Genomic DNA, 25,500 nt, shown 5'->3' with positions numbered 1-25,500 from the left:
GTTAAGAGTTCTTCATTGATGCGAAACTAAAAGGCAAAATTAGTGTTTAGAAGAGTAGTTTTATGTTCACTGTTTATTCTTTGCTTTTGCTTCTCATTTTAAAGTTTTATGAGGTAGCAGGGCAGATAGTTGTGGCCTCCTAATCTCTTCCTTTTTTGGTTTTGGTCAGTACTTTGTGGGTATCTGAACCTCAGTTTTCAAGGAAAAAACCCAACTCTGTGAAGTTCTCTTTAGTGATTAGTAAACTGATTTATGTAAATGGAAGCACAAATTAAGGGATGTTTATAAGTGAGGAAGAATTAAATAGATAACTGGTAACAATTTAGATAAGGTCAGAAACATCAAAACCTTTGTGCTGCTTAACCTTAAAGCATTGTTCACAATTAAGCAGTCATTGTGTAATGCTCTAATTTCAGGAAGTTGCTTCCAAAATGACCTTTAAAATATACTTAGAGTAAAAACACAAGACTTCACAAGTTGATCACTGACGCTATATGTAGGGAAAAACGCTTATCTTTTCACAGGACCTAAATATGTTTTTAAAAAATTGGGTGTAGATCATGATGAAATCCATTATGTTTCCACCTTTGCTTTGGCTTTCAGGAAATTAAAGCATGGTGTTATTGGTTGTTACAGTTTTCATCAGCCTGGGGGGTTCTGTGACGAGCTTCTCTAGTCCTCTCTTCATTCTTGAGCTTAGAGAGCCAGGTGCAACATGGAGAGCATCTGTCGTGGGGTATAGTATATCCTAGGTGTTTTGATTCCTCTCCCTTCTACCCTTGTTTGCTTTTAAGTCTTGTTTTAGTGGTTTTCAATTTTACTTTTATCTTTGTTTTCTGAGCTTTCTTAGCCTTTTGGGGCATTGGCAAAACAAAATGTGGAATTATTAACTTGTAGATTTTCAAGTGTTCTGTAGCATATCGAAGGTATGGCATACTTTGGGTTTGAGTTAAAAATTACTATGTAAATTATTCTCCTTATTCATTCAGTAAGTAGTCATTGTGTGCTGATTACTTATGTGTCAGGTAATATACCAGGAACTGATATATTGTGATTAACAAATAGATGTGGTTCAGCAACTTAACAGTTGTGGGAGAAACTGGCAAGTAAACAAGTAATGATAATAGAGTTTAGTAAGGGCTGTGAGGGGCATGCCATGACAGAGCAGAGGAAGGGCTTTCTGGCTTGAGACAGAGAAAGCTTCTCCGAGTGAGGTCAGGGCTGAGATTGGGTAAGACATCCTGAGAACAGCTAACAGGAATTGTTTGCTATCTGTGAGATACCTTCTAGGTGCTTTACATACCTAATCTCTTTTAATTCTCAAACCCACTCTATAAATTGGAAACTGAGTTGTAAAGGACAAAGCAACTTTCCAGGATCTCTAAGTTAAGAAGTGGTCAAGCTGGGTGGGATTTGATCTCAGGTAGTTTTCCAGAGCCTCTGTTCTTAATTACCTCTCCCTAGATAGCTAGGTAAAAGTGGGAGTGTTCCAGGTAGGGCATTCTTTTCCTCTTTGGGGTTATAGGCAGTATGGAAAGAAGTTTGCAGTATTAGGTATTTAATAAGAATTAGAACATTATTTTGGCTAGATGGAAAGAAATTTGTATCTGAATGCCAACCCTGTTTAAGCTACTCTGGGGTTAGTCAAAAACTCAGTAAGATCCTGTCCACATGCTCAAGGAGCTTGCAGTGAGTTAGAGGAGAAAAGTCATGGGTTTTGCTTCTTAGTGACGGTAACCCTGGTTTCCCCACTGATCACTTTGACAAGGGTAAGGACTGCTTTGAGGTGAGTCTTGAAGGATGAATGGAGTTTGGATAGGCAGAAATGGGGAATGGGAATTTTAGGTGGAAAGATTCAAGAGCGAAAGCATGATGGTAGGAAAAGCTTAAGGAACTTCGGGAGATGGGGATTTTGTTTTTTGTTTTTTGTTTTTTGTTTTTAATTTGGGTGATAAAGGTCAGTAGGTGGATTTAAACTTGATCCTAGAGGCTCATTCCAAATAAATATATTTAAGCTAGGTTTCTACCAAATGAGCTTAAACACATGGAATATTTTCTGTCTTTGAAAAGAAGGTCACTCCAATTTTGTTTGATTAGGCCTCGTAGGATTCATTTTATGTGTTTAACGGTTCCTACTTAGCATAACAAATTGTGATATAAAGAGTATAAAAAAATAAAAATTACTCAATTTCATCACTTAAAGATAGCCACTATTAAGATGATTTACCTTCTATATTTTTAATAAACTTTTATTTATTAAAAATAGCATATTATACATATTATACATATATCTTGGAAAGCTGTTTTTCTTGTTTTAATTTAATTTAATGATCTTCCACAGCAAATATTGTTTTTATTGGCTAGATGGTATTTCACTTTATTAATATACCATTAATTTGTCTACTACTTTATTGATGGACATCTCTGTGTGTGTTTTCTGTTGTTATTTCTGTGTATTCTGTGTATTAGTTCTGTTATATATCTGTAACCAGCTTTTTATACTTTATATACCTAATTCTAGTTTACTTCCTTCTAAATTTCTTGAAATAGATAGTTAAAAGGGTATGTACTTCTTCAGGGTTTTGATACCTTATTGCCAGACAGTCCTTCAGAGTGTAAAGGGTATGAGTGTTCCTTTTTTTTTTTTAAGCCTCTCCAACACTGGTAATATCAGTCTTTTAAATATTTTTACTAAACAGAATATTGGAGAGAAGAGGTTAGGTTTGTTGTTTTTTTTAAACTATATATTCCTTTATATCCCTTTTTATCCAATGTACATCTTTCTATATCTGTATTGGCTAATTATTTGGCTGTGTCTTGGTTTATTAGTCTCCTATAAATGGTTTATTTAATTAGTCCCATATAAATGGATATTTAATGTGTTTCTAAAGTTTTACTGTTATAAACAAGGCTATTCATTCACCCATTATTTTTTGCAGTTTATCTTACTCAAAGTCTAATTATTAGGTTAAGAGCAGCTCTTTTTTTTTTTTTTTTACATAAATGGTTTATTGAATACTTAGTATTAATATATTTTGATCTAATATAATGAGACCAATAAGTTGAATTAAGTTCTATACATAAAATTCTGCAAATAGTAATTGAGGGAATATTACATGTAAGATTCTAGATGCAGACTACTAGATTCTAGAGAATTCAAAGGTAAAAAAAGGCGCTGTTTTGGTTGTGACAGGAGTTTACAACCCAGAGATTATAGAATTGAGTCAATATCATAGCGATGTAGGACACTTTAGATTGTTTTATTGCTTTGTTCTGCCATATGTCTTTATAGATTCTTAAAGGAAACCCGTATAGGTATATTTATTTATACTTCACTTATCTTTCTCCTAAACAGGAAAATAGTTCTGCTTGCAGGATGGGCATTGTTCTTATTCCTTGCATACAAAGTTTCCAAAACAGACCGAGAATATCAAGAATACAATCCTTATGAAGTATTAAATTTGGATCCTGTAAGTAGTGTTTTTCTACAATGCACATTAGTTTATTGACCCTGTGAAAATACTGTAAGCCCATATCCTAAAAGGAATTGGGTTGTGCCTAAAGAAATCAGACTTTGGATATGTAATCCATTATTATTCTAATGTATATATGTTTTTTAAGCTGCAGATGTTAAATTCCATCCTAGTAAGGCTTGGTTTGAAATTGCTAAATACAAGAATGTTTGAAGATGAGATGAGAAGTTAGTATATTTTTAAAAGACTTTTATAAGATTGGTTTAATGCAAAGTTAAAACCAGGAGGTTCATTTATGTTAGTTGGATGGTAAAAATCTCATGATCCTGTGTTAGTTGACACTAAAGCAGTATGTTAAGTCTTTCTGTCTTACAAAGAATTGGTTGCATTGTTAATGGTTTTGTAGAAGCAAAATTTGCATCATATCATCTGATTTTTCTTATTGTGATGATTATGATCATCAAGAGAGATTTTTTTTAAGATTAAAAGATTTTGGGGGGACAATTTAATGCCATAAAAATCAATATGAAAAATTTATTGATAGAAATTGAGTCTAATTAGGAAACAGGTAGGTAAACTTCTTAAGTGTTTAATATTAAAGTATTGATAAACAAATGAAACCAAATACTCTTCTGATTATTTCTTAGAAAAGGAGTTAACCTTTGATTTGAGAGTTTCTTCAGACAGACATAATTTACTGTGATCACTTTGATATTTAAATGTTGCTATCTTTTTATTTTATTTTAATACGGCATTGTGTGGTTTCATCCTTAAATCCTTGGTGCCTGGTGTTACACAACACCCAGTAGGTGCTCAATAAAATAAACATATTGGGCAAAATAAGTATATTTTTATTTAAAAAATACATGGGATGAAACTTATGGGACAAATATATAGGATGAAAACATTTTCTCTTTCTGAAAATACCGAATAGTTTATATTTAAAGTTCAAAATAGGATGAATTATGTTTTTACAGCATTGTGCTTATTTTAACTAAAACAAAGCTTTCCTTTTAGGGGGCAACAGTAGCAGAAATTAAGAAACAGTATCGTTTGCTGTCACTTAAATATCATCCAGATAAAGGAGGTGATGAAGTTATGTTCATGAGGATAGCAAAAGCTTATGCAGCGTAAGTATCATAGGACCCATTACACATTTTTAGGAGTGGTAAAGATAGTTTTTTATTTGAATAAAATAGTTGTCATAAGCTTTTAAATGCTGACCTTATATGTTGAGTCTATTATTTATGGAACTGCCTGACAACCCTAAACTGCTAATTTAACTAAACTTGAATTTTAAGTAACTTAGAGTAGTGCTTTTGCCCTGCGAAGTTGGTTAAATTCAGTAGTAGGTAATATGTTAATTGAGTTATTTTCTAAGCATTCTGATTAGAAGAGGATATACTTACACCTTGTTTTCATATCTAGGCTTTTTTTAGACTAGATCTCTTTCTCTTATTTTGGAAATGTAGCTTATCTTATTAAGCTATCTAAAGACTAGTTTAATTTTTGGGAAACAAGATGAGGGTATATAAAATTAGAGATAGTTTTTCCTTGAGTGTTAATATTGCAAGAGATAAAAGTTAGCTGGATTCTTCAGGACTCATAGGCATATCCCAACACAACTCTTATGTTAAAGAGTAAAATACAGACAAAATGTTGTCTATTTTTAGAGGACTCACTGATGTATAATTTTGTGCTGATTTTAAAAATAGAAGTAAATAATAGGACGGGCGCCTGGGTGGCTCAGTTGGTTAAGCATCTGCCTTTGGCTCAGATCATGATCCCAGGGTCCTGGGATCGAGCCCTGCTTCGGGCTCCCTGATCAGTGCAGAACCTGCTTCTCCCTCTCCCTTTGCCTGCCACTTGCCCTGCTTGTGCGCCCTCTCTATCTCTGTGTCAAATAAATAAAATCTTAAAAGGAAAAAAAGGTTAATAGGATACTCAGATGTAATAGCAAGTAGAAGTGGTATATGACTTACAGAAGTTTGGGAAATACTCATTTTGTGCTTAATAAAAGTATATTGACTGTGTCTCCTCTCCCCTCTTTTTTGTGAGTTGCTTGTTACATATGTGAATATGATTCTGCGATAAAGCAGTGCCTTCAGGAACTTCCTGAAGTGTGTACTACATTTTGTTTTCTGCATGGCAGATGTCCTCCAGATTGCTGTCTTTCAGTTGGTGTCTCCCCCTTTTTTCATTGTGTCTCTTCCAAGCATTTACTCTCATTGCATGCACAAGTGTTACCGTGCTTTAGTTGCTGTCTTCAGGTAATTTGAGAAGAACTGAAGATACCCAGAGGAAGTCAGACAGCTAAGATTGTTTAATTGGTAGTTTTAATTTTAGTCCCTTTGTTCCCCCCTCCCCCCTCAGTTTTCAGGTATTGTAACATTCTTAAGTTCATGATTTTGTTCTCATGTTACTGGAAATCTGACTCTTTATGTTGTATGGTCACTATTCTAAAAAGTACAGAAGAAGAATATATGGCCTTTGGTTTTAACTCAATTATATGATCAAGCTATAGAATGCTTTTTTTAAGTAAAATGTCTTAAATAGTTGATGGTCCGTAAGACAAATGAAAGAATAAAATAATTATGGGACCCAGAACTTTGAGATCTTGTAACTTGTATAAATGGATTAGATAAATACAAGTTCTGGGTGATTGAAGTTCCCATTTTATGCATAGTTCTAGCAGCCTAAGTATAACTCAAGCAGCTTTTGGAATGCATTTATAGGCTTTGAACTGCAAAGTTTTTTAGAATTTGCTTTGGCTGTTCAGGATATTTTCTCTTCCCTTATTTGCCCATTATAATAACAAGCTGGGTCATTCCTATTTCTTCATACCAGTTTCTAACTTAAAGGAAAGGAGGTTATTTTCGAGGAGTTAGACCAACTATTGAATTTTCTGGTTCATAGTTTCTGGTTCCTCTTGGATATAGTTGGGATTTGGCTTTTGGGTGTAAAACCTATGTTTAAGCTACTTTATAACAAGTGGACAACATAGATGTTACTTTAAAGATATTTTTTTTAAAAAACGTGTTTTTGTGTGTTTTATGCATGAATATGTAACTTAGCTTTACGTAGTCAGCTCAGGGTCATTCACCTATAATTTAATGAAAACATTCTCTAGATCAGGATGTAAAATCTGGGACCTCTGAAACTGTATACAGAATTTATGTGTATTTGTTAACTATGCATTTTTCCAGGGCCAGAAGGGTTAGAGATTTTATCAGATTTGTAACAGGATCTATGACACAACCTCCCACCTGCAAAGTTAAGGGATCTAATCATGTTTAGGAAACTTTATACTCCTTGAATTTTTAAAAATTATGTTAATATTATTGGTCTTGTTTAAGCTTATTATATATGAATTATACTAAAATGACATAACTTTTTTTTTTTAAGATTTTTTATTTATTCATTTGAGAGAGAGAGCAAGAAAGCCAGCACAAGCAGGGAGAGAGGGAGAGGGAGAAGCAGACTCCCCGCTGAGCAGGGAGCCCGATGCGGGGCTCGATCCCAGGACCCTGAGATCATGACCTGAGCTGAAGGCAGATGCTTAACCATCTGAGCCACCCAGGCGCCCCCTAAAATTACATAACTTTTAAGTGTTTTGTCTTAGGAGTGGTATACTGAAGCACTAATAAGTAGCCAAAAATGTTGCTTTCTTACACTTTTAAAAAGTTTATGATAAAGTTCTTTTAATTTGATTGAGTATGGAGCATGGTGCCTCTCACACACCAGCTGTACAAGTCAGCTTAATGAGTGAATTAATGGAATGGTAATCAGCTGTGTATGCAGTTTGAAAAAATCAAGTGCTTCTATGATGTGAGCTATGCTTTATTTTGCAAAATCGAGGGCATTGTATAGAGAACAAAGCAGTTTATTATGCTGCCATCATTAAAAAGGTAGAGCGGACAGATAATTATTTTTGGGAAAAGAATCTGATTAGAGGACAGAATATTGAGAAAAATAATAGCAAAACCCCTGGGTAAGTGCAAAGTTGTACAGGGAAACCAGGGCAAAATTTTTTGAGAAATATCCTTCCCTTAGCAAAAAAGAGCCACCATAAGCACCGTCCTTATGAACCTCTCTACAGTGCTTTTTGTTGGCTTCTGTATTTTACTGTGTACTCAGGTCAAATAGTATAAGTGGAGTTAAAGTTAAAAAGGGACTGAAGATGTCAATGTACTTGTTTTCATAAATGACCAAATTGATAAGTTTAAAAATATTTTCAATTCCTGACGAACATAAATGCGGAAATCCTCAACAAAATATTACCAAGTCACATTCAACAATATATTGGAAGGATCATTCACCACAATCAAGTAGGATTTATTCTGGGGATGCAGGGATGTCTCAGTATTTGCAAAATCAGTCAGGGTGATAGACCACATTGATAGAATGAAGAATAAAAATCAGGTATCATCTCAGTAGATTCGGAAAAAGCATTTCGCAAAATTCAACATCTGTTTTATGATAAAACTCTCCCTCAACTCTTAGAGGGAACATAGCTCAACATAATGAAGGTCATATATGAAAAACCCATAGCTAACATCATACTCAGTGGTGAAAAACTGAGCTAAGACAAGGATGTCCACTCCCACCACTTTTATTCAACATAGTATTGGAAGTGCTAGCCACAACAGTCAGACAAGAAAAATAAATAAAAGACATCCATATTGGTAAGGAAGAAGTTAAACTGTAACCTTTTGCAGATGGCATGATACTATACATAGAAAACCCTAAAGACCACCAAAAAACTTTTAAAAGTAATAAATGAATAAATAAATAATAAATAAATGAACCCTGTAAAGTTGCAGGGTACAAAATTAATACCTAGAAATTGGTTGCATTTTTACACACTAATAATGAAATAGCAGAAAGAATTTAAGAAAACAATTTCATTTACAATTACATTAAAAAGAATAAAATACCTAGAAATAAGCTTAAGGAGGTGAAAGACCTCTGTACTCTGTATAAAACACTGATGAAAGACATTAAAGATGACACAAAGAAATGGAAAGATATTCCATGCTCATGGATTGAAGAATTAATATTGTTAAAATGTCTGTATTACCCAAAGCAATCTACAAATTCCGTATAATCCCTATCAAAATACCAATAGTATTTTTCACAGAACTAGAATAAATAATTCTAAAATTTATATGGAACCACAAGAGACCTCGAATAGCCAGAGCAATCGTGGGGAAGGAGAACAAAGTTGGAAGTATAACAATTCCAGATTTCAAGACATACTACAAAGCTATAGTAACTAAACTATATAGTATTGGCACAAAAATAGACACACAGATCAGTGGAACAGAATAGAGAGCCCAGAAATAAACCTGCATTTATATGGTCAATTTATGACAAAGAAGGCAAGAATATACAATGGGGAAAGTCAGTCTCTTCAAAAAATGGTGCTGGGAAAACTGGACAGTTACATGCAAAAGAATGGAACTGGACCACTTTCTTACATCATACACGAAAATAAACTCAAAATAGATTAAAGACCTAGTTATGAGACCTGAAACCATAAAACACCTAGAAGAACATAGGCAGTAATTTCTTTGAGATCCACCATAGCAACATTTTTCTAGATAAAATTCATAAGGCAGGGTGCCTGGCTGGCTCGGTCAATAGGCTCCATGCCCTCCACACTGGGCATGGAGCCTACTTAAAAAGATTTAAAAAATTATAAGGCAAGGGAAACAAAAGCAAAAATGAACTATTGGGACTACACCAAAATAAAAAGCTTTTGTACAGTGGAGGAAACCAATAAAAAGGCAAACTACTGAATGGGAGAAGATATTTGCAAATGACATATTCAGTAAGGGATTAATATCAAAAATATATAAAGAACTTACATAATGTAACACCAAAAAACCAACAGTACAATTAAAAAATGGGCAGAAGACCTTAATAGACATTTTTCCAAAGAAGACATATAGATGGTCAGTAAACACATGAAAAGATGCTCAACAGCACTAATCATCAGGGAGATGCAAATCAAAACCACAATGAGTTATCACCGTTCACCTGTCAAAATGGCTACAGTCAAAAAGAAAAATAAGTGTTGGCGAGGATGTGGAAGTTTCCGTGCACTGTTGTTGGGAATGTGAATTGGTAAAGCCACTGTGGAAAACAGTGCGGAGGTTCCTCAAAACATTAAAAATAGAAATACCATATATCCAGTAATTCCACTATTGAGTTTTTACCCAAAGAAAACAAAAACATTCATTCAAAAAGATATATGCACCCCTATGTTTATTGCAGTATTATTTACAATAGCCAAGATATGGAAGCAACCCAAGTGTCCATTGATAAATGAATGGATAAAGAAGATGTGGTACACACACACACACACACACACGACTATTGTCCATAAAAAAGGTTGTGATCTTGCCATTTGTGACAACATGGATGGACCTAGAGGGTATTATGCTAAATGAAATAAGGCAGAGAAAGACATACCATATGATTTCACTTATATGTGGAGCTTAAAAAACAAAACAAATAACCAAAAAGCAGAAACAGACCCGTTAATACAGAGAACAAACTGAGGTTGCCAGAGGACAAGGGATGGGAGGATGGGCAAATGGGTAAAGGGGAGTTGGAGATACAGATTTACAGAAAAAATAAGTCATAGGAATAAAAGGGAATATTTTAAAAATAAGTCATAGGAAATACAGTCAGTGGTATTATAATAGCATTGTATAGTGAAAGATGGTAGCTACGCTTGTGAGCCTAGCATAACTTAGAAACTTGTCAATCTCTATTTTGTACACCTGAAACTAATGTAATATTGTGTGTTAACTGTACTTAAGTTAAAAAAAAATTAGGGGGGGGCGCCTGGGTGGCTCAGTCGTTAAGCGTCTGCCTTCAGCTCAGGTCATGATCCCAGGGTCCTGGGATCGAGCCCCTCATCGGGCTCCCTGCTCGGTGGGAAGCCTGCTTCTCCCTCTCCCACTCCCCCTGCTTGTGTTCCCTCTCTCGCTGTCTCTCTCTGTCAAATAAATAAATAAAATCTTTAAAAAAAAAAAAAATTAGGGGCACCTGGCTGGCTGAGTCAGTATAGTGTGTAAGCCCCACGTTGGATGTAGAGCTTACTTTAAAAAAAAAAATATATATATAGAATGGTTTAGAGGAAAAAAATTTGAACTCATTGAAAATTTTTGCTAGTTTTTTTTTTTTTTTTAAAGATTTTATTTATTTATTTGAGAGAGAGAGAATGAGAGACAGAGAGCATGAGAGGGAGGAGGGTCAGAGGGAGAAGCAAACTCCCTGCCCAGCAGGGAGCCCGATGCGGGACTCGATCCTGGGACTCCAGGATCATGACCTGAGCCGAAGGCAGACGCTTAACCGACTGAGCCACCCAGGCGCCCCATATTTTTGCTAGTTTTTAAAGGTACTTCTGCATTTTCACTCTTAATGTGGAGCTTTGTCGAATAGAAAACTACATTTGTGTGTATATTCTGGGAATGTTAAAATTAGATTTGGATATAAACATAATCTTTTGCCACTTAGTCTTCAAAAAATGCCTTTCTTATGATACTACTGGTCATTTTGTATGTGTCTGCCTTGTCTGCTTAACAACATTGTAAAGTTTTTGAAGGAATTGAAATTTTCTTTTAGTATTTTTTTAACATCTATTTTGGGACCTGGAATAAAACCACTCTCATTTTGTGCCTTGAGCCATGGCCCAGATCAAGGGTAATATTTCTTTTTACGTGTTTAAAAAAATCACTCTGTCATTTTTATATTGCTGGGTTAGGAAGCTGTTGCTTTAGCAGGTATTATCCTAGTCCTTCTGGCAGTTGGTTTAGGAGAAAATTGTGACCTCAGCACAATGCAAATGACCTTTTCTATAGCAATGGAATTTTACAGGTATTCGTTTTTTTCTTTGAGAATGTGGTACCAGTTTTGGGGGGATTATTATTAATTTGTATTAAGTTTATAAATAGGTATATATTATTATTAAAGTATAAACAGTGCTCACTGAAGAAATTTTGGAAAATATATGAGGATATAAGAAGAAAGTCACCTGTAATCCTCCCTGCCTTCTCAGAAAATGTAGTAACCTTTAAAGTTTTATCTTCCTGCTTGAACTCGCAAAACTTGAGAAACCACGGGCCAACCAGGAATTTCTGTAAAGGCTCAGTAGGTCTCATTTGCTTTAATGTAGAACTCCTTGCTTTCCTCTCTCTCTTTTTTTCTGATTTCAGAGAGGCTTTTCTTGATTTTCTAAAATTAATATCTGTAAGAAATGAGTTGGTTAGATAGAGTTTGTATATATGAGTACTTTTCAGATGTGCCTTTCTAATTTTGCAATTTTGTTCTTTTAATGCTAGTTTAACTGATGAAGAGTCGCGGAAAAATTGGGAAGAGTTTGGAAATCCAGATGGCCCTCAAGGTGTGTTAAATAATAATTACAAATTACTGGTGATATGGTGTATATATGTGTGTGTGTGTGTATAATGAAAATATTAATAGATTGAAAAGAATATTTTGATTTTCTTAGTTTGTTAATAGGAAATTTATAACCTCAAGGAGCTAAATAGATATGTAAATGAGCTCTCTTTAGCTAATTTTTACTTTGTTTTTCTTTCTAGCAACTAGTTTGAAAGATAGAACTTAGATCGGGTTGATGAGAAGAGTAATCACTGTAATTATTCATCATTTCCAGCTAGTAGTTGATAAAAGTTGGATGAAAACAATCTGTTTTTCTTTATTGACTTTAAACATTTTCTTGTATATTCACAGTGTTTACATTACCCAGGACATATAAAAGAATTTAGATTTAATAAGAAGGAATTCATGTACTTTGGTCGAGTTTCTCCCCCCCACCTTCTGGAAAAATCCATTAACTTTTATGTAATGGGAACACACATAATATAATCTTTCTTAAAGCTTTTTCTGGGTTGGGGGGAGTTGGGAGGAAGAATTTTGGGTTATAACTAAATAATAAAACTGAAAGTGGAGATTCTTCAGAAATACTCTTTCTGTTTTAGCCACAAGCTTTGGAATTGCCTTGCCAGCTTGGATAGTCGACCAGAAAAACTCAATTTTGGTGAGTGTATGTAAATAAGACACATTATAATGTGTTAGATATAGCTTAGTAATATAAAGGGAGCTATAAAAAAATACTGCAATGCTGTTTTTAATGTAACTGTGTATTGTGAAAACTTTTTACATAATGGAGAAAAGAATTGGTTCTCATTGTTAGGTTGCTATTTGGGCAGTGTGTTCTAAATGTAGTTTTAAAAACCTTAAAGTTGTGATTTCTTTTGGAGGCAGTTTCAGGTCAGGTCTTACCATTGGTTTGGAGAACTTTGGTTTTATATGGTATCCTAAGTAGTACTCAAAATTGGAATTATCCTTCATTTTACATTTATCCAAGCTAAATTAATGTTATAACATATGCTAAATTAATGCTGTATATATTCTGTATGGTACTTAGGGAGGAAGTAGGATATCAGACTTTTTTTTTTTTTTAAGATTTTATTTACCTGAGAGAGAAAGAGAGAGAGAGAGAGAGATGAGGGGCATGGGGGGAGGGAGAAAGAATCTGAAGCAGACTCCACACTGAGTGTGGAGCCCAATGTGGGGGCTCAGTCCCATGACTGTGAGATCATGACCTGAGCCAAAACCAAGAGTTGGACACTCAACCAACTGAGCCACCCAGGCACCCCAGGATATCAGACTTTTAATCAGTGATAGATGCTGCAACTCTAAAACGTTGGGAATTATCTTAACCTATTGTTCAGGAATAGATGTTTCCCTATTTCACATTTCTTAAAAATGATTAGGAGCTGTCTTTGAAGCAATAAAAAAGAAAATTCATATAGTCTGTAATTTGTTTTGAAAATGGCTGTTTAATGTTATTTTATGGCTGACGAACATTATCTTAAGGGATATATGGTTTCATATATAAGAGTGTCTGTCATGCTTAGGATTACTGTGGGAATACTGGAGAAGAGAAAGATAGTTAGCTACCTGATTTGGGATCAAGTAGTAGGAGAAAAATCTAAGATCAATAGATAGAAATTACTTGTAAACAGAACATTATGAAGTTGTTCCTTGATAAGGAACCAGGCTTCTATTATTTATTTCTAAGACACTAACTACTTGCGAAGGTGTGCATCTATAAGTACCTGACTGGATGGAAAATACCATTTATAAAGCTGTTTTGCTGGTGTTATCTACAGAGCAGATTAAAAGGTAATTTATTATAGTGGATAAAAGCATAAAGTTTTAGAGTTGAAATGCCTGGATTCCAATCCTGGCTCCACCACTTACTAGCTGTGTGACTTGGGACAAGAGTTGTAACCTGTGTTTGCTGCAGGTTCTGTATTTGCAAAAGGAAAATAATAATGGTACCTTTCTCATAGAGTTTGAAAATAAGGATTAAATGAAATAATACACGAGGAGTGCTTTTGATAGTGCCTCTCCCATGTAAACCTAAAAATAAGTGTTCTTAGGTATTATAATTGACCTGTGAAAGACATAATTATTTTCTTTTCCATTCTAGGTTTTACTTGTGTATGGATTAGCATTCATGGTTATCCTTCCAGTTGTTGTGGTAAGTTCTAACTCTTTTTATTAACAATTTTTGGAAAGGGAATTGGTGGCATGCTTTGGAATCTCCCTGTAAGATTGCAATTTGTATTAGAATATAATCCATTGATCCTTGAATTTTAAGAATCTTACATTCAAGTATACTTTAAAGGTCTTCTAAAGGTGATATCATTTGAGTATGTTAGAGTATGTATCTCCTCCCAATACAAAAGTTACACAACTGAAATAATACAGATGTATTTAGAGTTTAGAATGTCTTCCTTCATCACCTCCCTCAACTTCATTTCTTCATTAGAGATAATCACTGATAAGTTTGGTGTTCTCCCTTTCAGATTTTTAAAAAATATTTATTTATTTATTTTTGAGGAGGGGGAGGGACAGGGGAGAGGGAGAGAAAGAATTTCAAGCAGACTCCCTGCTGGGCATGGAGCTCTGAGATCATGACCTGAGCCGAAATCAAGAGTCGGACACTTAACCAGCTGAGGCACCTAGGTGCCCCTTTCAGATATTTTTCTATGGATTGTATATACATACGCACTTAAAAAAAAAAAAAAAATGTCATCTTACTGTATGTATTGTTCCGTGACTTTTTTTGCTTCCTATATTGGAGGCACAACATATAGAGCAACCTCATTTTTAAAACTATTGCATAACACCTCAATATGAAGATAACATAAAGTTTATGATTTTACTGTTTCTTTTGTGACTGGGTGGTTTTCTTTCTGGTCTTGTAGTTCCTCTGAGTCCCATAGTGAGACTGATAATTAACCTGTCTTGCCTTCATGGGTTTGTTGTGTGAGGATCCAGCTATATGGAATCATGTGAATGAAATTAGTATATCAACTGTAAAATTGCTCCTGCACTTATTTATCAAATATTTATTAAATACTAACTGTCAGAAACCAGCTTTTTGCTTTTATAGCAATGGGTTGTTTTGTTTGTTTTGTCTTCAGCTTCTAACTGAACCATAAATGTTTTAATCATATATATGTAGTGAGGTAGGTTGGTGTTTAGGTGTTGGGCAGTATGAATACTTGCTAAATAATTTGAAATATGTAACAAAGCATTTGTTCTAAAGTTCAGGTATTGTTACTTGTTTTATGAACATTTAGAAAATTTGACCAGAAACATATTCTGCATCAAACCTAATATTGTGGTTTTGATGCTTTATTTATTGTTTAATTTTATTTGCATTTTAGGGTTCTTGGTGGTATCGCTCAATACGTTATAGTGGAGACCAGATTCTAATACGCACAACACAGATTTATACATATTTCGTTTATAAAACCCGAAATATGGATATGAAACGTAAGTAAATTTAAGTAGCTGTGATATTAGATTATTTTCCAAGTCATTTATGTGATATATATTCAACTGGAGACATTTCATTTCAGTTTTATATTCTGTTCATATAACTAAAGCTGGAGGAGAATGCTAACACCCTTTATCACATGTATTTCTTTTTTTTTTTTTTTTAGGATTTTATTTATTTATTTGACAGAGCACAAGAAGGGGGAGTGGCAGGCAGAGGCAGAGGGAGAAGTAGGCTTCCCACAGAGCAGGGGGAGCCTGATGTGGGACTCGATCCCAGGACCCCAGGATCATGACCTGCGCCAAAGGCAGTCGCTTAACCACCTGAGCCACCCAGGCGCCCACATGTATTGTGTTTCTATTATTCCCATTTACTCAGCTATATATATATATTTTTTTCCCCCTAGAAATTGTATGGTAAAGCTTCATGTGGGTTAATTTTGTAATAACACTAGCTAATATTTCTTGAGTATTGTATACCAGGCATTGCTAGGGATTACGTATGTGTTAACTCAATCTTTATTTTGCTCCCATAAGTAAGTTACTGTTTTTAAGCACATTTTATAGATGGGGAAACTGAGCTTAAGGATACATACAGTAAGTGGTAGAGTTAGGATCAAACTCAAGAGGTCTGGTTCCCAAGCCCTAAATCAGTACGTTATACATTAGTCTCAATAAAATAAGTAGAGATCTTGGATGTGTTGAAAGAAAATTGCCAGAATATTTAATTCCCAGATTCTTATTTCAGAATTTCTTTATGGAAAAAAAAAGTTCCATTTAAAATACTTTCTTTGATGCCATAAAGCTAACAGTATAAATTTTATCCTTGGAATATATAATGTTGCATTTCAGAATCACTGCTCTGCAGAATTTACAGATGTAGTCCTAGGTCATTTGTTAGGGAGTGAAACTCCTGGGGTCTGTGTTCTTAACCTCTGTACTGTCCTGCTTTTTGTGAATACATTGCGTGCATTTTCTGCTGGAAGGTGAGATTCATGACTGTAGTGCAGTCATCAGACCTAAAACTCTAACTCATTGTTTCTCAGCCTTCTTTAACTATGGAGCCCCTCTTTATTTCACTTAATAGTTATTAAGATCACATGGGATACTTAATAATTGCTCTGTAGAAAGTTTCTGTGGAACACATGCTTAAGTCTAGAAACAGATGCTATTTAAACTGATTTTAATGCATCCAGTGCTTTGGGGCCCTTAATTTGATGTATATTTCTGTTTACTTGTGATAGGTAATATTGTACATATTTTAAAAAGTGAAATGTTTCTTTTTTATGGGAAAAATGAATACTTGTTAACGGAGTTCGGATGATTTTTAGCTTTCCATGCAAGTGGAAAATTGCTTCAGTGTAGGATTAATGAAATATCATAGGAGAGGAAGTTAATAGGTGAGCAAATGTATTTATTTACCTTCATATTACTTTTGTTTTCTTAGGTCTTATCATGGTTTTGGCTGGAGCCTCTGAATTTGATCCTCAGTATAATAAAGATGCCACAAGCAGACCAACAGATAATATTCTAATACCTCAGGTTAGGCCTAACTCCCATATTCCTTGATATAAGCATTTAGGTATTAAAGTAAATGCTTTTTTAGGTATATATTTTTTAATAATTATTTTATTTACTCTAGCTAATCAGAGAAATTGGCAGCATTAATCTAAAGAAGAATGAGCCTCCACTTACCTGCCCATATAGCCTGAAAGCCAGAGTTCTTTTACTATCTCATCTTGCTAGAATGAAAATTCCTGAGACCCTTGAAGAAGGTAAGATTCTAGTATCTGCAGGGTTTTTTGTTTTTTTAACATTTATTTATTTTAGAGAGAGAGCACACACGAGCTGGGGGAGGGAGAGGATGGGGGAAGAATCTCAAGCAGACTTGGAGCTGAGGATGGAGCCTGGGGTGGGGCTTGATCTCGCGAACCTGAGATCATGACCTGAGCTGAAACCAAAAGTCAGATGCTTAACTGACTGAGCCACCCACGCGCCCCTCGGCAGGGTTTTAATAGTACAAAAGCAGTGGATTTAATTAGACCTCATGGTGCAGTGTTTTGGCCCTGTTCTTTTTTTGCTCAATCAAATAATTGCTCAAGGACCTTTTAAAAAGAAAACTTTATGCTACATAATTCACAAATACTTTGAAAGTCTAAGGTAAGTCAGATACTTTGACAAATGTTAAAATTTAGTATTTCAAGGTGGGAGAAGACTCTGAGAAATGTTTATTCAGTTGCAGATTATATAGTAATTTCTAGTGACTTTTTAAAAAAGATTTTGTAAGCTTTTTAAGCTTTTCGGGGGAAGAAAAAATGGATTTCACAACAAATATCTCAGCCCTCCACCGCTACGACCATCACCTCCAGCAGTAACTGCTGATAAAGGGTTTAATTTTTATGGAACGCTTCCGAAAGTGCCTGAAGCCACCTCTCTGTGTAAAAGAAAAGCAGTGCATTGGGACCGTGCCGTTTCCAGGGCTGTCATGAATTTGAGTGTCCTTTCTTCTTTACTTGCATTACTTCATTTGAAGTTTTAAAAGAAAATTAGTGTACCTAGGGAATAAGTGTTCTTTCCGAATGAAGCTCCTCTTCGTCTGTCCCTTTTTAAAGCCAATAATAAAACCAAATGCCTCCAAAAACAAGGCTAGCTGATGCTCAGTAATTGGTGATAAGATAGGATACTTAGGATGGAATGAAGGATCACTATTTAGGCATTGTGGTTGGAGTTGCAAATTAACCAGTAATTCTGATTTTTCTAATACTCTGTACAGATATGAAACCATCTCCATTTTTTTCTAAGTAACAGGGAACAAATATTTTTTTAGGTTGAGTACTAACCCCAGTGGATGATCTTAATAGTTAACCATTACATGCAGTAAAAATGAGTCTGTCTCCTTCCTCTTTCTCCCCCTTCTCTTTCTGCATTGAGTTAAGATTTATTCTCAATCTTAGTCTTTGGACTTATTCATAGTTATAGAAACTTAGGTGCACAAGAAGAAGATTCTTAAGGTTTCTTAAATGTAGTAAGATTAGAATTAAGTTTAAGACTATTCTTCCAAAAAACGAAAGTTAACTTATGAAGCACAGCACCACAATATTAAAAATTTGCCTTTGAAACATCTAATCTGATCTAGGGTTTTCTGACTGATTTTTGACAGTCCTGCTTGGAGAAACTGTTGTGTTCAACCTGTAAAATTCTGAGGTCATCTGAAATATTTATGGGACAACTTGAATTTAGTATCAGTCTTGGACTATAGATGATAAAGATGTTTTAACTATAAAAGTGGAATGATTTGTTTCAGGTTTTCATTTGTTTTGCAGATCAGCAATTTATGTTGAAAAAATGCCCTGCCCTACTTCAAGAAATGGTTAATGTAATCTGCCAGCTAATAATAATGGCCCGGAGCCGTGAAGGTGAGGTGGAAATGTAATTACTTTTATGTTGTACTTTTTCTTGCAAGCTCCTGCAGATTATACTTACAGTTTTAGGATTTTTGAGTACCTACAGTAATTCTGCCTATATATTATATAAGTTGAATCAGCTTTCCCACTTTTATTCATGGTTTTTCTTACTTCTTTCCTGTATGTGCCGTTATGTAAAGTCTTTATCACAATTCATGTTTTTGCATTTATTTATTGTTTTATTGTTTGTTGTCACTTATTGTTTGTAAAGATTTAAGATACCTTTTCCTTCCTTTGAATATTTTTAGAGTTAGGTTATTCTGTATTTTAACAATGAGTTTGAAATAATTCTTTAAGTGATGTAATAATGACTCATCTGACATGTAGTGTTTTTTGCATGAAGGGAGAAAAGAATGAGGGGAAAGAAAAAAGAATGAGAGAGTTTGTGGTCAGTAATGGAAAAGGGGACCCTTAAGAAAGGAGATAATGGTTGTGGTTTGTTGTTATGGCTGATGTCAGTTCTTGGCATGGTATCAGTATGTTATTGTTACTGATAATTTACTGTTTTGGGAGGTGATGCAAAGAATTTTTCTGTTAAACCAATGCTTGTTGCTGGATAATGGTTGTTGCATTTGAACATGTTTGTATATTTTTGGTATCTTATAACTTTTTTTTTTAATTTAAATTTTAGGTAGTTAACATACAGTGCAACATTGGTTTCTGGAGTAGAATTCAGTGATTCATCCCTTACATACAACACCCAGTGCTCATCACAAGTGCCCTCTTTAATAACCATCACCATTTAGCCTATCCCCCACCCACCTTGCTCCATCAACCCTCAGTTTGTTCTCTGTCATTAAGAGTTTCTCTTATGGCTTCTCTCTATTTTTTTTTCTTTTCCCCCCTTCCCATATGTTCATCTGTTTTCTTTCTTAAAATTCCACATATGAATGAGATCATGTGGTATTTATCTTTCTCTGACTTATTTCACTTAGCATAATATACTCTGGCTCTGTCCACATCGTTGCAAATGGCAAGAGTTCATGCTTTTTGATAGTTGAGTAATACTCCATTTTGTATATATACACCACATCTTCTTTACCCATTCATTGGTCGATGGACATTTGGGCTCTCTCTATAGTTTGGCTATTGTTGATAATACTGCTGTAAACATCAGGGTACATGTATCCCTTCGAATCTGTTTTTGTATCCTTTGGGTAAATACATAGTAGTGCAATTGCTGGGTCATAGGGTAGTTCTAGTTTTAACTTTTTGAGGAACCTCCATACTGGATTTTACAACTTTTAAAGGAAAATCAACACTATGATCTTAAAATTTGAGGTGTTAACGATATTCATATGAGTCATGTTTTCATGATGAGTTGTGTACTCCGGAACACATAAAAAGTCCAGCCTTGTTTTTTCTTTTATTCCTGTTCTTTCTAAGAAAGGGAGTTTCGTGCTCCAACTTTGGCATCCCTAGAAAACTGCATGAAGCTTTCCCAGATGGCTGTGCAGGGCCTTCAGCAGTTTAAGTCTCCCCTTCTGCAGCTCCCTCACATTGAAGAGGACAATCTTAGGAGGGTTTCTAATCATAAAAAGGTAATTCTTTGCCACTTTAAAATTAGCTTTAAACAGTTTGTCATGTTACTTAAAGGTAGCACGAATAAAAAGTGTTCTAGAAGTGTTTACTATGGCTTTCTTAGATTTAGAATGTCTTAAACACTCTACAACTATTCCTAAAGTGATTCTGTTAGCATTTTCTTGATTAGGGAGGTGTCTTAATAATATAAATTTACCTACTGTAAGTGATTTTACTACTTTGGAGGTCAGTGCATTTTAGCAATTAAGACTTTGTTCTTTATATTATGTTACCAGAAATGTACAGAGTAAAAATGCACTGTATGCTTTCCAGTCATTTCATACCTGGCTTTTAAGGTTGGGCATGGTTTATTGGTTGAATAGGAACAAAAAAAATTAAGTTTTCAAAACATAAGTAGATCAGATAAAGATGCTTCTAATTTAGATAATGCAATCTATCGTAAAGATCTGATAATGAATCTTAAGATATGGCAAAAATATGTATAAATGAAAAAACTTGAGGAAATACAAGAAAAAACAAATTATAATTCTGATAGGAGATTTTAAACATTACTTTGCATACATTAGACAAAGTGGGCGGAAGATAGACATGGGATTTGATAGTATATTAAGGTAGAACTAATGTGTATTAGAGATTCACATATGAGTTCTCTGTCCTTTCAGGTAATCGTATTACCGTTACAAATTTGTTCACATTTTGAATTGAAAACTGTGTAATCAAAAAGTGGGCATTCCACATTCCTCATGATCTAAGCCCTGTCTGTGAAAGTAAATATTAATAACTAGTACCAAATGCCTGGAAATGAACACTCTCCTAAGTATCCCTTTAGCCTAGATGGATATTACTGCAATAACAGATAGCTGTATTTAGAAAATAACAAAAATGAGAATATTGCATAGTAAAACCTTAAGGGTGCAGTTGTACTTGGAGATAAATTCATACTCTTAAAGGTTTTTATCATTAAAATAGAAAATATGGGTCAGCAAACTGAGCATATCAAATGATAGTTGTTCTTGGTTGGGTCAAGATTCTGTGAATATTACTGTTTTTTTTTTCCTCCTAACTTTATTTTTTCTAAATTTAAAAAATTACCCTGTATTAACTTTGTAATTAAAAAAAAATCCTAAATTTGAATTTCTTTGGATAAAAGGCCATGAAATGCTATAAAGTTGTATTTTTTGCTTTGAAATGTGTATGCAGATCTTCCTCAGCTTACAGTGGGGTTACATCCTCATAAAGCCATCGATCGTAAGTTGAAAATATCCTAAGTCAAAAATGCATTTAATACACCTAGCCTACCAAACATCATAGCTTAGCCTAGCCTACCTTAAACATGCGCAGAACACTTATATTAACCTACAGTTGGGCAAAATCATCTAACACAAGCCTGTTTTATAATAAAGTGTTGAATATCTGTCTCTTGTAATTTATTGAATACTGTACTGAAAGTGAAAAACAGAATGATTGTATGGGTACAGAATGGTTGTAAGTGTATGGATTGTTTACTCTTGTGGTTGCGTGGCTGGTGGAGCTACAGTTTGCTGCTGCGCCCCAGCATAATGATAGTATGGTATCAAATATCCTTAGTCCTGGAAAAGATAAAAATTCAGAGTTTGGTTCCTGCTGAATGCATTGCTTTTGCAGCATTGTAAAGTTGAAAAATTGTAAGTAGAACCATTGTAAGTTTGGGAGCCAGTATGATCTTAGCATTTTTCTAAAAGTTATTGGATTTTGTTTTAGTGAAACATGCTAATGTTCTTTTTGTGAAAAATTCTATGACTTTGGGATTTATTTTCTTTCTTTCTCTCTCTCTCTCTCTCTCTTAAAATTCAGTACAAAATTAAGACTATTCAGGATTTGGTGAGTTTAAAAGAATCAGATCGTCACAATCTACTTCACTTCCTTGAAGATGAAAAATATGAAGAGGTTATGGCTGTCCTTGGGAGTTTCCCATATGTGACTATGGATATAAAATCACAGGGTAAGTGGGAGGTTTCCCTGTTGAACATTTTTTCTCTTTTTGATAGATTGGCTTTTGTTTCTGTGGCTTAAGGTTCTCAAAACATTTGATATCATAATGTGTAATTAGACTTTCCAGAACTGTAGTTTACCTGTCAGACTGGCTGTGATGGAATATGATACATGCTTAATAATTTGAGAATACTGATAGAATCCCATAGAATCTTACTTTTATTATCCTCAGAATGGGATTAAGCTTGAGGACTCTCTGTTCTGTAGTTCAAGTTTTAGGACTTTCTTAACTTTTCAAAGAATGAAAGATTTTCAGGTGCACTGGAAGATACTTGAAGTGTATATTGTTAGTGTAAAAGAAATAGCTGTTTAGTTCTAAAATTAAGTTTAAAAAGTCCAATTTACTTTAGTAAGCCTTGGAAATTACCATGTTCTCTGCCACATTTCATGTGTTTTTCTCAACCTGTCTCTATCTTTATGTCTGCTGGGGTGAAAAAATAGATTTTTCTACCTACACAATTGTCCTTTGAGTGTCCATTTTAATAGCTGAATAATAGTATCATACAGTGGTTACAGAATTAGAGATTATCTGCCCATTCCTTCACTGTGACAGTATTCTGAGTTTTGACATTTACTAAGTTTCTCTTGTGAGAACATTCTTGTGGGACCAAGAATACAAGGATGTGTTAGGAATGGTATCTGTCTTTAAAGAGTTTATAGTCTAGTTGAGGAAGTAGGACATAAACATAGGATTAAAAACAAGGAAACGTAAGGCAAGTGTTAAGTGAATGACACAGACATTGTGCCATTGATTCATTCAACAACTATTGAGTGCCACCCATTTTATTGGGTGTTGGGGAAGCAGTGGTAAGACAAAGCTTCTGCCTTATTGAGTTTGCATTCTAATGGAATTGAAAAGAGATAAATGGCTCTCAAAGACTCGGTGTTTGAGAGGTAAGGTAAACTGCAATCTGGTTTCAATTTGGCTGCAGTATAGGATACATGTAATGAAAACTGGGACTGCTTTGGTGGGGATTTTGGATTTCCTTGTGATCTCACTGGGAAACTTCTTGATGTATTTCATTCCATAGCATCTTGTATAGACAATTTATTATATTTTCACAATGCTATCCAAATGTGTAATATGAGTAATATAGTTAAAGGAGGGAGAGTAGAAGAATTTTAGAAGCAGAAAAGGAGCATCTGCCTGATCCAGTGCTAGAGATGGTGGATCTCTTTCTCACATTGCTTAGAGGCTGTATAGAATCTCCTGTAGGCTTTTTCTCCACTTGAAAGCCTCAGATGGCAGGTAGATATTGTTATAGCTGTTAATTCACATGCAGTGCTCACGCATGTGAGCATACAACTGTGGAATGTTGACGAATGTGTAGCCCAGGTTTGATAGGAGATAATGGAGACTTCAGATTGAAGAAAGGATATTGTATCCTTCTTTTTTAATAATAATAATTTTTTCTTTTTTAGAGCGCGAGGCAGGGGGTGGGGGGATGCGGGGGCGGGGAGAAGTGGGGAGGGGCAGAGGGAGAGGAGGGAGAGAGAATCTTAAGAGGCTCCATACTCTGCGTGGAGCCCGATGCAGGGCTTGATCTCCATGCCCTGAGATTGTGACCTGAGCCGAGATCAAGAGTCAGGTGCTTAACCGACTGAGCCACCCAGGTGCCCCAGGATATTGTATCCTTCTCGATGCCCAGCTGTTGCACCTCACAGCCAGTAATGGAGGAGAAAGTAGAGTTTGTTGGAGGCCGTTCTTTTCCAACTGGTGGTGTGTTAATGTAGGCCCAGAACAGAGTATGCTAATCTAAATCTGTGTAAAATAAACATAACTTAGAAAAATTTTAGGCAGAAATACATAGTGAAGAAAACTCTTACAGATAAAATTTGCAGGAAAAATGAATTTGAATAAGATATGTTTGGTAAGTTACTTCATTTATTAATTTTAATATTAGTTTTAATGTCAAGTTTATTTTATTAGCTTTTGGCAATATGTGTAGCAAATGTGGTTTTGAAAAATTAAGCAATTGCAAAAGCTTTTTAAGGTGCTTTTTACTATAAACAAAACTTCGAAGTTCTTGCCTTAAGAAATTAATGTGACTTAGAATACTAGTTCTAATTATTTTATTTCTGACAGGCAGACTGGCATTGATCATATAGGTAAAATCTCGTGAATACAAGGTTTGTACAATTTAATAGAGTGACAGATTTTTATATCACTGTGAAAGAAAGCTGTGGTACAGTAGGCCTCACATTATACTTCGTTTTCAAAGACCAGGGTTTGAAACTTGGCAGAGCCGATACAGCCATTATGTGACCTCAGGCATTTTACTTCAGTTTTGAACCTCACTTTCTTCTAAGTGGAAATAATCTTCAGAGAGCTATTTTAAAGATTAAATGAGTGCATTGTTGAAGGCATTTAGTGGAGTGTTTTATATAGAGTAGGCAGTCAGATATTTTTTATTGAGTTTAAAATATATTTGAAATACTGAAGTACCAAATTGAATTTTATTGTTTACTCTCATTTTTTACTCTCATCTTGTAGTATTGGATGATGAAGATAGCAACAACATCACAGTAGGATCCCTAGTTACAGTGTTGGTTAAATTGACAAGGCAAACAATGGCAGTAAGTCATCTCTTTTTATTTTTATGCTTTAAGAGTTATGTGTTAAAAAAAAAAAAGAGTTATGTGTTAAGGGGTGAAGGGGAAAAGGAGGTGCAGACTTCCGATTATGGAATAAGTCATGGGATTCAAAATATAGCACGGAATATAGTTAAGGATATTGTAACAGTGTTGTATGGTTATGTAGTGTAACAGAGGGAGTTGTTGAATCACTGTGTCGTACACCGTGAAACTAATATAGTGTGAACTATACTTCAATGAAAAAAAAGGAAAAAAAAGTTATGTGTCAGAGTTCTTACATTTATTTTCTCATTTTAAGTCACATATTCTCAGTCAAAACTATTATAGTAGTAAAATCTAATTTTGCAAGTCCTATTGAGCTGTTTTTTTTTTTTAAGATTTTATTTATTTATTTGACAGAGAGATTCAGCGAGAGAGGGACCACAAGCAGGGGGAGTGGGAGAGGGAGAAGCAGGCTCTCCGCCGAGCAGGGAGCCCGATGTGGGGTTCAATCCCAGGACCCT

The 25,500-nt window shown here is 34.7% G+C and overlaps 1 protein-coding gene across 2 annotated transcripts in view; it reads left to right on the top strand.

Annotated features, from left to right (window-relative positions):
• SEC63 (SEC63 homolog, protein translocation regulator) overlaps nucleotides 1–25,500 on the top strand; it is a 69,970-nt gene that overhangs the window by 17,589 nt on the left and 26,881 nt on the right. For both annotated transcript variants that reach the window (XM_045865268.3, XM_064597955.1), the window contains 12 exons: nucleotides 3,356–3,470; nucleotides 4,491–4,603; nucleotides 11,828–11,889; nucleotides 12,488–12,546; nucleotides 14,008–14,058; nucleotides 15,254–15,362; nucleotides 16,813–16,907; nucleotides 17,008–17,140; nucleotides 18,689–18,781; nucleotides 20,216–20,370; nucleotides 22,205–22,352; nucleotides 24,897–24,979. In XM_045865268.3, the coding sequence (XP_045721224.1) occupies nucleotides 3,356–3,470; nucleotides 4,491–4,603; nucleotides 11,828–11,889; nucleotides 12,488–12,546; nucleotides 14,008–14,058; nucleotides 15,254–15,362; nucleotides 16,813–16,907; nucleotides 17,008–17,140; nucleotides 18,689–18,781; nucleotides 20,216–20,370; nucleotides 22,205–22,352; nucleotides 24,897–24,979 (1,216 nt within the window). The remainder of the gene's footprint in view (nucleotides 1–3,355; nucleotides 3,471–4,490; nucleotides 4,604–11,827; nucleotides 11,890–12,487; nucleotides 12,547–14,007; nucleotides 14,059–15,253; nucleotides 15,363–16,812; nucleotides 16,908–17,007; nucleotides 17,141–18,688; nucleotides 18,782–20,215; nucleotides 20,371–22,204; nucleotides 22,353–24,896; nucleotides 24,980–25,500) is intronic.

The sequence above is a fragment of the Mirounga angustirostris genome, unplaced genomic scaffold, assembly GCF_029215605.1.
Source record: "Mirounga angustirostris isolate CCGP_5_RB_7025 unplaced genomic scaffold, mMirAng1.0.hap1 SCAF_8, whole genome shotgun sequence".
NCBI lineage: Eukaryota > Metazoa > Chordata > Mammalia > Carnivora > Phocidae > Mirounga > Mirounga angustirostris.
Note: the sequence above shows the minus strand (reverse complement) of the source record. Positions and strands in the feature narration are given on the sequence as shown.